Raw genomic sequence first — 11,623 nt, 5'->3', positions numbered from 1 at the left:
AATACACCAATGACAAATAAAAAGCACACTTGGAATGTGGCTCTTATTTTAAGGAGTTTAAAGTGACCAGTATTGCTGGAAAATCTGGGCTTCCAATAATTCGTTAGGATTTAGTATTGTATATAAATACAAAATCTCAGGAAATACTACAGAACTAAATGTATATATCTGTAATCAAAAGATTTCTAAATTTTAGATTTCTAAATCCCCTCCCCCCTCGCCAATGGCGAAGGGGGAGGGGATTGCTCTCCCGCCCTTTTCTTCTGAATGAGCATTGTACAGAGGCCAGTGGGGGAAGGAAGGGGAAGACAACTAGCATAGACCCACCTCTTTAAGGTTTTCAATTAGGTCGGCTCCAATTGTATATAGGGAGACGAGCTTACAGTCATTGGCATAGTTCGCAGACAGAGTACTTTATTGTTTTGGTTGGGGTAGTATTCAGTTAGTCATGTCTGGTCGTGGTAAAGGTGGTAAGGGACTTGGAAAGGGAGGCGCTAAACGCCATCGGAAGGTGCTTCGGGATAACATCCAAGGTATTACCAAACCGGCTATTCGTCGTTTGGCGCGCCGTGGTGGTGTCAAGCGTATTTCTGGGTTGATTTACGAAGAGACCCGTGGCGTGTTGAAGGTGTTTTTGGAGAACGTGATCCGTGATGCTGTTACTTACACTGAGCATGCTAAACGTAAGACGGTTACAGCCATGGACGTGGTGTATGCTCTGAAACGCCAGGGCCGCACTCTGTACGGATTTGGTGGTTAGAGTCTTTTTTCTCTGCATATCTAATTAACAACGGCTCTTTTCAGAGCCACCCACGTTTTCACAGTAAGAGCTTGTATCATAATGAGCACGTTGGACGAGGGAAAAATACTTTGTATTAGAACTTCTGATCTAGCAACAAGTTTGTCACTATTAGAAAGACTGTATAGCTGCACCTCTCTTTCAGGGCTCATTTATGTAGAGGTGCGGGGTTGAATCATGAACGTCTGAAAACAGTAAATAAAACTACTCAAGGGAACACGCAGCAAACTCTTAACTGGGCTCCTACCGTTTGTGTTAATTCATATTTTGTTTAGAATATCGAAGTAATAGTTGTAAAGTATTGAAGCTATTTGATTAGCAGAAAACACTTGCAGGAAAATACCATTTTGCTGTAGATGGTGTCCTTAGATGCAGTCTCTGGCCAGTTCCCCCATCAGTCGCAGAGGCACAGGAAAGAATGTCGAGCACATTTTCTAGAAAGCAGCGTTACGGGGGTATTAAAATAATGCTAATATTTTTAGACAGTGTATTCAATTTGGAAGATGCATTTTGTAATGTAGTTAAAGGGGATTAGTGAGGGAGCCAATCATTCCCTTCGTATAAATGCCGTTAGGGGACTGATCTACAATAGCCATAAGATTACCGCGTAAACGCGCATTGGCCCAGGACAGCGAGGAGAGTGATGGAGGGAAGCGGGAGAAAATGGCAGTTTTAGAAGCAAAAAATCCGTTCTCTATCTGGTTGCTTGGCATGGATTAAAAACAAGTTCCTGCGTTTGAAAAGCCCGCGCTGTGCAAGGATTAGTCGATTACTAGCTTTGCGTGAATTTGTAAAGCCCGCGCTCTGCAAGGATTAGTCAGTTACAAACTTGCATGAGTTTGAAAAGCCCGCGCTCTGCAAGGATTGCACAATGGCAAACCGTCCCTTTAACCCCTTCAAAGAGCTACCTAAACTCACCCCTTTGCTCGGTCGGAGGAGTAGGGGGTGGTTTTGAATACTAGTTCGGTACAAAACTAGGTCCCGGGGATTTTCAGAAAATCATTTTCTATTTGACTTTCAAACAGATGCACCAGTCATTTGGAAACCTTTGTTCTCCTAAATCTGATAACTATCTGGAAAAGAAAGTTGCGTGTGGGACGTGAAATGCATATATAAATACTGACTGTTCCTGTAAAAAGTTACCCTGTGGGCGAATGATCGTTATGCATTACATCTCAATTCCCCCATGTCGTCTTCAGACAATTATTTCCTACCCACTAGATATTTACATAAATGCTCTCGTGTGTTTCTGTAATCTGAATGCACTGCTGCTATGGAATACTCACTTTAGCCAGTCTTTTTGACTGTTTGATAAATGGACCAATTATTGATTTATTTATGTCCTGGTTTAATTACCTCCGCAAGATAGTCTCGAAGATAGAGACTAGGGTTTTGTTTAAAATTAATTTAATTGATAAGTTTACCTCAAAGAAACTAAATTAAGAGCAAGAGCACCTTCAATGAGTGTTCCATGTCACTGAGGGCCAATGTACAAGACCCATTGCAGACATTTCTAAACTGTAAACACAAAACTCCCTTGATATTTTTCAATGAGCTTGAAATCAGGGTAGTCTCTCGTATTCTTTGCAGTTCCGCAATAACAGTGTGAGGGAAAATGGTACCGACCCCACCCCCCCGTTTGTTTTTTTTTTGTTTTGTTTGTTTTTTCCTTTTTTTAAAATTCTATTTTATTGCGTCTCTTTTGGGGAGACTCAAAACCCACCACATTCCCAACCGGCATATTACACTTCACCAATGGTCACAGTTAGATCCGCTTCCCCATTGGCTGTTCAGAGAATGCAAGTCTTCAGCCTATCACAAATAGTTTGAGTCTGAAAACGGAAGAAATATAAGGGCGGCTGCTGGCTGTCCCTTGGCTTACTTTGCATTTCTTTTCCCGAGCAAACGGTGCTAGATAGAACGTGAATTGCAAATGTCAGGCCGGGGAAAGCAGGGCGGTAAGGTGCGGGCTAAGGCGAAGTCTCGCTCCTCGCGGGCTGGGCTGCAGTTCCCGGTGGGTCGAGTGCACCGGCTGCTCCGCAAAGGTAATTACGCTGAGCGGGTGGGGGCCGGAGCCCCGGTCTATATGGCCGCGGTGCTCGAGTATCTGACCGCTGAGATTCTCGAATTAGCCGGCAACGCTGCTCGGGACAATAAGAAAACCAGGATCATCCCCCGTCACCTGCAGCTCGCCATCCGTAACGACGAAGAACTCAATAAGCTCCTGGGGAAAGTCACCATCGCTCAAGGTGGTGTCCTGCCCAACATCCAGGCAGTGCTGCTGCCCAAGAAAACTGAGAGCCACAAGGCCAAGAGCAAGTAAAGCTGACTTTAAATAAACACTTCGAATTTAAAACTAACTTAACGGCTCTTTTCAGAGCCACCCACAAAGTCAAAAAAGGGTTTGATTATCTCCAAAAGTTCCGGTAGTAATCGTGTGTACGCCAAACAGTGAAATCCCCCTCTTACAAAAATCAACGTGACAAAAAATCAAACAAACAAAAATATCTGACAGCGGGGACAGGATTTCGCCCTCATTTTTTTTTTCTAGCGGTGGATTAAATTGGGCAAAATGTGTAAATTACATTCCGTTCACACACGCACTTAAAAGTGCCTTACTGCTGGGGGGGGGGATAACTTTGTCTGAAGATGACATGGGAAATTTGAGATTTAATGCGTAATGATCATTTTCCCACTGCATAACTTGCAACAGGAAGTCAGTATTTACAGCTCTCAAGCCTCACATCCAACCTTCTCCTTTATGGGTTATTTGTTGTCAGATGTACGAGAATAGAGGTCTCCAAGTGGGTAACGAATCTGACCGTTTATTGGAAAATCCCGGGCACGTAGTTTTGTACGGAACGAGTAGTCAAAACCACCCCGCATTCCTCCGACCGAGCAAAGGGATGCGTCCAGATAGCTCATTGAAGAGGTAAAAAAGAGGGTTGTTACTGGACAATCCTTGCGCGAGTTTTTCAAACACAGGAAATAATTTAATTACTACTATGCCTTTTGCAATACATACAGGAAGTTGTGTAACTTTGTTTGAAAGTCTGCAGAGAAAATCGCTAATCGCTCAGAAAATCTGACCCCTTTCCCATTCCAGGGAAAGAGATTCATTCATCTAAACCTATAGGAAGATTTTATTTACTTAATGTAGAGAAGGGGCTTCTGAATTGCTTTTATGAAAACAGGGTGCAGTATTTAGAAGACAGTGCTATACGTGCAGGTGTCAGCTCAAAGGTTACACTGTACAAATTATTTAAGAATTTGCAGATCATTGAAAACTATAGATCAAAACAATCAGAAGAGGTTCTGTTAAGCTGTGAAATGTATTTCACTTTCTCATTTCTTATCCTTTACTGCCATCTGATGGACATTCTTTTTTAAATTGCAGAACTTGTAAACGATATAAAAACCTGTTTTACGGTTCAATATTTACTAACAACAGCTAAGAAATAAAGACCATCATACAACCAAACAGCAGGAACAATAAATATCTATTTAATCATAAATACTTAAACATCCCCTGTGGTTCACCTCTGTCAGTTTCACAATAGGCTTATTTTAATTTATATTGGAATACTATTTGATTTTCCCCATGGAGAACTGGTCAGTAGACTGGAACTTGTCAGTAGAAACTGTTATATAAGGTACATTTGCTATATCTGAGGTCTAATTATTGGGAAACTTTATAAATATTTGCCAGAATTATTAGTTATTCATATAATTTCTGCCCTTTTACCTTGAGGTGACCCGTAGATACCTTAATAAGGCGAAGGCCCTATAATGCTAGGTACTGAACAAACGGATAGCAAGTGGCAGGTCAGATTGTAAACATGTTTAAAATATAGCCTGACACAATTTGGAGCCTGACAAGTGGGGGAGAGGGGAGGAGTAAACAAAAACAATTGTATTTTATTTTTAATAAGTGTGCACCCTTTCAGTGTTAATTAACCTTCACTTCTCCACCCAAGAAATTTCAAATGTGAAACATAAGATAATTGTTTATACCATTATGATTTCTGGCTCTAACATGTTCATTCTTGTGGACTTCCTCACTTACCTCTTTTCTCATATGCTGATTTCCTACACACTGCCACATTCACTGATACACAGAGAGAAAGGGGGCCGGGGGAACACAGCTATAAATAACCTTTATGAAAAGTTACAAGTTTCAGCCCAAGTGCTACTTTCTAGCTAGGCACCCTCCTGTCCTAGATCACTGCAGTGCCTCAAGACATCAGTTTGAATTTTCAAGGCCATCTTCTCCGTGCCTCTCAATCTTCAAACCAGTGAAAATTTGACTAATGAGCAAAGTGAGGACGACCTGTGGTGTGTCTATAAGGGACTGGTCCTCATATAGGAGAACAACCTGCTACTGCTACTATTTGTTATTCAACTGAATTGCCGTGAGACACTTCCATACAAATAGACCTTCCCACAAGCTAGACAACCAATTCTTCATCTACTTCTGGATATGTCAGCAGATGAACACTGTTGCCTTCAAACTTCAACTCTCCAAGCCCCTCAAAATATAGTCAGTGTTCCACATATCATTTTGAAGCCCTATACATAGGATCAGTTCCTGGACCAGGCCTAACAGCTGCTGCCACCAGTCAAGAGACAGGGTCATGAGGAATACATAGTGCATGCTATTCTTGATTACAAACTTCAGCAAGGCCAAATGTACTACCTCATACACTGGGAGGGCTATGGCCCTGACGAATGCTCCTGGGAACCTGCTGCCCATTTCCTTGTTCCCGACCTAGTAAAAAAAGTTTTACAGGGAACATCCTGACAAGCTGGGCCCAACGTCAATGGTAGGAAACTGAAACTAGTCAAATTATAATTAGAAATAAGGCACACATTTTTAACAGTGATGATGATTAACCATTCAGCAAAATACCAAGGAATCTGGTGGATCCTCTGAGTCTTGATGTCTTCAAATGAAAGATTAGATATTGTTTTGGGCTGCTCTGGAGGGAGGAGACTGGCAGCTGGCTCTTCAGGCAGTGGGATGTGCTCCATCCCCACTCTGGTCCTCTGTCCATCAAGGTCAAGAACTGTTATGCTGTACTGGCAACAGGAGGAGAGGAGCAGACCCCAATATCTGAGGAGGAGACACCAACTGCTCCCAAGCCTGAGAGGCTCACTGCTTCCATATCCAAGAAGAGGAGACAAGTGGTGGTGGTGGTTGAGGACTCCCTTCTGAGAGGGAAAAGGTATCCATCAGGTGGCCTGATGTGATGTCATGGGAGGTGTACTGCTTGCCTGAAGCCTGCAACTGAGGTGTTATGGAAAGGTTGCTGAGTCTCATCCAGCCCTCTGACCCCTACCCCATTCTGCTTATTTACCTGGGGACTAATGGTATTGCCAGGTATGACCCTGAGAAGATAAGTAGTGCTTACAGGGCTCTGGGAGCTAAGGTGAAGGAGTCAGGGATTCAAGTGGTGTTCTTGTCCAGCCTGTGGTTGAGGAAAGGTGCGCCAGAAGGGAAAAAAATATCCCTGGTATGAATGTATGGCTCTGAAGATGGTGTTGACAGGAGGACTTTGGCTTCCTCAACCATGGGATGTTGTGCCAGGAAGAAGGATTGCTGGGAAGAGATGGGGTCCACCTGGGCCCGACCGTACTGGGGGCAGGTAGGGGAGGCATGGGGAGCCAGTGCCTCCCCAAACAGCCAGGCGTGTCCCCATCCACACTCCACCCCCGCAGGGACCCGCTTCAGTGGCGCTGCTGGGCTCCAGGGGGCTGGGGCCACACCGCCCGCCTTAATCAGGCTGGGGAGGCTACAGCGGCACCATACGCTCTCCCTCCTAGCACTCTGGGACTGGGAAGGCTGCAATGGCTCCACTGCGCGCTCTCCCTGCTGACGCGCTCTCCCTCAGGTGGAAGGGGCAGGTTTGGGGGTAGCCTACCCCAGCCAGCGGTTCACCCACTGCCCATGTGGCGCTGGCCAATTGCACCAGCCCGTGGGGCCTCCCAAAGCGCGGGGCCCAGAGCTGTCGCCCTGATTCGCTGTCCCCTAGGGATGGCTCTGGGTAGAGGGGTATAGTTTGTTCAGGAAGGACAGGCAAGGAAAAGAAAGAGAATGTGCTTCATCGCACACCAAGAAAATATACATTTGTTCTGTGGTCCAGAACGAGGTGAAAAGGCAGACCAGAAGTGCTTAATTTCTAATGAAAGAGGTGCTGGGGCTGAGCTCTGGCAAGCCCCGGCACAAATTAAGCACTGATGCATCCCCTATACTGTATACCCCATACACTCAAGTGACCCAACCCTGCCTATTCCCCCATTTACTCCCCCATCCCACACACAGCATATGCACCCTGAACCCCACCTATCCCCCATGCACCCCCATCCTGCCCAGCCCTGCCTATTCCCCCAGACACTCCCCAGCCTACACCCCATAACAAAAACCCACCCCAAATATACGGCCACGCTCTGCGTGATAGTCCAGGGCAGGGTGGAGGAGGTGCTTTGGTGCAAGCTGAGCACCTGTATCCTGGGCTGAAAGTCTGTTGGGGATGTCACCCCCTGGCAGCGCTTGCACCAGCACCAACATCCCCTTGGCTTCCTGGGGGGGATCCCACAGTGCTGGCAGCAAGGAGAGAGGTGAGGTGTCAGGGAGAGGGAAGGTGACCATGCAGCCAGGAGGCAGTTCGGGGCAGAGGGAGCTGGGTACTGGGGCAAGAGGGAGGCTCTGGGAAGTGGCGGTGGTGCCACAGGCAGGGCCCTTACAGGGAAGGTGGAGCAGGCGCATGCAGCAGACAGAGCAGGGTATGCAAGATGCACCTGGCAGGGAGGCAGCACTGCACTATGGCCGGGGGGGCTGACACTATAGTGCCCCTGATCTTGACAGCCACAGCCTCTAGCGGCAGCCAGGCTTAGCAGGAGGCACTGCCTGGTCCACCCCCGCAGGAGACCTGCACTAGGAGGAGGTCAGAGCTGAGCCCGATCCTGGACCCCCTTGCACGAGGGGGATGGGGTGTTCTTCCCCCCCCAGGGGATTCCAGCAGGGCAGGTGCCCCAATCCGGGCTGAGAGCAGAGCGATCTGGATTCAGGTTGTGGGGACCGCAGCCCTTTTTTATGGGAGTGATGGATCAGGTGGGGTGGAAAATTAACCCTCAATCCCTGTCATTGAGAATGATGAGGATGGGGTGGGTGTAGGGGCAGCACTGCTTTCCCACATCCCCTTCCCCATAAATCGCTCTCTTATTTTTCTTTCTTACTTAATACATTTATGGATATTTCATTGTAGGATTGGCTACTGTAACAATGCTGCCTTTGGTGGTGGGACACTACTGAGAGTATCAATTCAGGACAAATCGCTTAGAGCAGGGCAGTCACAGCCCAAGGCTGTGAGTTCTTTACACATCAAACCAGCTAAACAGAGAGGACTTAAGTTTTACCCCACTGGCTAACCAGAAGTCATACAAGCAATTCCTTTAGACACTGCAGTTTTCCAGTATCACCACCAACACCTCGCCTTATGAGGATGAATGATTGTGAAAACCAATACCACAGTAAAAGAAAAAAGGTTCTCCTGATCCCAAAGGACCAAGTCTCAGACCCAAGTCAATATATGTCAGATCTTACCTACAAATCACACTGTTGCCAATTCTTTAGAATCTAAAATCTAAAGGTTTATTCATAAAAAGAAAAAAACATAGATGAAAGTTAAAATTGGTTAAATGGAATCAATTATATACAATAATGGCAAAGTTCTTGGTTCAGGCTTGTAGCAGTGATGGAATAAACTGCAGGTTCAAATCAAGTCTCTGGAATACATCCCCAGCTGGGATGGGTCATTCAGTCTTTGATCAGAGTTTCAGTTTGTAGCAAAAACAACAAGGAGTCTGGTGGCACCTTAAAGACTAACAGATTTATTTGGGCATAAGCTTTCGTGAGTTAAAACCTCACTTCTTCGGATGCATAGAGTGAAAGTTACAGATGCAGGCATTATATTCTGACACATGGAGAGCAGGGAGTTACTTCACAAGTGGAGAACCAGTGTTGACAGGGCCAATTCAATCAGGGTGGATGTAGTCCACTCCCAATAATAGATGAGGAGGTGTCAATTCCAGGAGAGGAAAAGCTGCTTCTGTAGTGAGCCAGCCACTCCCAGTCCAAAGGGATTGAATAGGGACTGGGAGTGGCTGGTTCACTACAGAAGCAGCTTTTCCTCTCCTGGAATTGACACCTCCTCATCTATTATTGGGAGTGGACTACATCCACCCTGATTGAATTGGCCCTGTCAACACTGGTTCTCCACTTGTGAAGTAACTCCCTGCTCTCCATGTGTCAGAATATAATGCCTGCATCTGTAACTTTCACTCTATGCATCCGAAGAAGTGAGGTTTTAACTCACGAAAGCTTATGCCCAAATAAATCTGTTAGTCTTTAAGGTGCCACCAGACTCCTTGTTGTTTTTGTAGATACAGACTAACACGGCTACCCCCTGATACTTGACAGTTTGTAGCAAAGTTCCTCCAGAGTTAAGAAGCAGGATTGAAGACAAAATGGAGATGCTGCAGCTTTCTTTATAGTCCTTTCGCCATGTGGCTTGTGCTTCCTTTGTTCCAAACACAAGCTACCCAGCACATGGCATGGAAAAACCTCAGAGTTCTGTCCATAGGCATGTCCCTGCATGCTTTGCTGAGTCACAAGGTGTATCTGCCCTCTCTCAATGGGTCAGTTGTATAGTTGATGGTCCCTAATGGGCCATCAAGCAGGCTAGGCAGTGCTGATGCCAAATTGTCTGGGGTGTCACCCAGAAGCATAGCACAAGTTTGAAATACAGACAGTTTAGAGCCAATACTTATAACTTTAAATAAAAACAAAATGATACATGCATACAAATAGCATAATCATAACCAGGAAATCATAACCTTTTCATGGACACCTTACGTAACCCCCTTTGTACAAGATTCGGTGCCTCTATAGGACCTTGGTTGCAACAATGATCTACACGGTCACAGTTCAGATGAATAACGTCACAGCTACAAGTGTTGGCTTTGGTGTAGGATCTCATAGACTTTAACATCAGAAGGGACTATCTGACCTCATGAACACTGCAGGCCACAGAACCTGACTCACCCACTCCTGTAATAGGCCCCCTGACCTTTGGCTGAGTTACTGAAGTCCTCAGATCATGGGCAGTGGGTATAATAGGCCAGGGAAGGCTCAGCCTCCCCTGGTGCAGCCGCTGGACCCTCAGCTGTGGGGTTTAGCGGGGGGAAGTTTTTGTTTTATTATGCCCCATGAACGTTTCAGGTGGCTTGTATGTGATATTCAGCTTCCCAGATTCATCAGTAATCTTGGACTCCAGAGTGATTAATGATGAACCCAGAAAGATAAGTAGCAAATACCACCTCGTCAGCCGCCCGGAAACCTGCATGGGGCATAGCGAAAACTTCTTCCTGAGGAGACAAGAGTCCAAGACGCTTTTCCCTGCAGTAGTTTGGGTCTGGGGAGGGGAGGTGTGGCATGGCTGGCTCGGGGCTCCTCCGAGCAGGTGGGGGCTTGGGACACCTCCAGGCAGGTGGGGGGAGGGTGGCAGCTCAGGGCTTCCTCCAGGTGGGGGAGGGGAGCAGGTGGAAGGGGGGCTCCACTCACCACCCATGCCTCAGATCATGATTTAAACACTTCAAGTTACAGAGAATCCACCATTTACACTAGATTAACCTGGCAAGATACCCACGCTGCAAAGGAAGGCAAAACATCCCCATGGTTTCTGCCAATCTGGTCTGCAGGAAAATTGCTTCCCCAACCCAAATCTGGTGATCAGTTAGATCCCATCCTTAGCTAGGGTTACCATACGTCCGGATTTTCCCGGACATGTCCGGCTTTTTGGGCTCCAAATCCCCGTCCGGGGGGAAATCCCAAAAAGCCGGACATGTCCGGGAAAATCGGACATGCGGTCGGCGGCTCGGGTGCCGGGCCGGGGGCTCGGGGGCTCAGCCGGCGGTGCTCGGGGGGGCCGGGGGCCGGGCCGGGGGCTTGGGTGCCGGGCCGGGGGCTCGGCCGGCGGTGCTCGGGGGGGCCTGGGGCCGGGCCGGGGGGCTCGGCCGGCGGCTCGGGTGCCGGGTGCCGGGCCGGGTGCTGGGCCGGGGGCTCGGCCGGCGGTGCTCGGGGGGGCCGGGTGCCGGGCCGGGGGCTCGGGTGCCGGGACGGGCCGGGGGCTCGGCCGGCGGTGCTCGGGGGGGCCCGGTGCCGGGCCTGGCCGGGGACTCGGGTGCCGGGTCGGGGGCTCGGCCGGCGGTGCCGGGCCGGGGGTTCGGGGGACGGGCTGGGGACCTGCGGTGCCGGGGGTGGGCCGCGCCTCCTCCCCCCCCCACACACACACCCCCTTACCTTCTTCAGGCTTCCCGCGACTCAAATGTTCGCGGGAAGCAGGGGAGGGGGCGGAGACTTTGGGGAGGGGGCGGGGTTGGGGCGGGGGCGGGGCTGGGGGCGGGGCTGGGGCCCCTTTAAAGTGTCCTCCTTTCGGAGGCACTAAATATGGTAACCCTACCTTAGCGGGTGCGCAAGATCCGCCAGGCAAATACCTGGGAAAGAATTCTCTGTAGAAACTCAGAGCCCTCCCCATCTAGTGTCCCATCACTGGCCACTGGAGATTTGCTGCTAGCAGTTACAGATCGGCTACATGCCATGGTGGGCAGTCTCATCATAACATACCCTCCATAAACTTATCAAGCTCAGTCTTGAAGCCAGCTGTCAAGACTGATTCTCCACTCTGGCACTTCATGTGCAGAAGGTGGGGTCCCACAAGGATTCTAAAAATTAACACAGGCCATTCCAGACATGTGTTAAATTCC

The 11,623-nt window shown here is 48.2% G+C and overlaps 2 protein-coding genes across 2 annotated transcripts; both read left to right on the top strand.

Moving 5' to 3' along the window:
- The first annotated feature begins 448 nt into the window (after window positions 1–448).
- Window positions 449–760, top strand: LOC128847196 (histone H4). The gene has a single exon (XM_054046919.1). It carries the CDS (start codon window positions 449–451, stop codon window positions 758–760), a length of 312 nt encoding a protein of 103 aa, XP_053902894.1.
- A 1,972-nt stretch (window positions 761–2,732) lies between these two features.
- Window positions 2,733–3,122, top strand: LOC128837880 (histone H2A.J). The gene has a single exon (XM_054029523.1). The coding sequence runs from the start codon at window positions 2,733–2,735 to the stop codon at window positions 3,120–3,122; it is 390 nt and encodes a 129-aa protein (XP_053885498.1).
- Window positions 3,123–11,623: the final 8,501 nt, after the last annotated feature.

Source organism: Malaclemys terrapin, chromosome 1 (assembly GCF_027887155.1).
Source record: "Malaclemys terrapin pileata isolate rMalTer1 chromosome 1, rMalTer1.hap1, whole genome shotgun sequence".
NCBI classification, from domain to species: domain Eukaryota; kingdom Metazoa; phylum Chordata; order Testudines; family Emydidae; genus Malaclemys; species Malaclemys terrapin.
The sequence above is the reverse complement of the archived record's forward strand: the minus strand, read 5'-3'. Positions and strand labels throughout refer to the sequence as shown.

What these genes read in the sequence shown, in the direction of transcription:
- LOC128847196 (XM_054046919.1), top strand. Translation starts at nt 449, where the DNA reads ATGTCTGGTCGTGGTAAAGGTGGTAAGGGACTTGGAAAGGGAGGCGCT.
- LOC128837880 (XM_054029523.1), top strand. Translation starts at nt 2,733, where the DNA reads ATGTCAGGCCGGGGAAAGCAGGGCGGTAAGGTGCGGGCTAAGGCGAAG.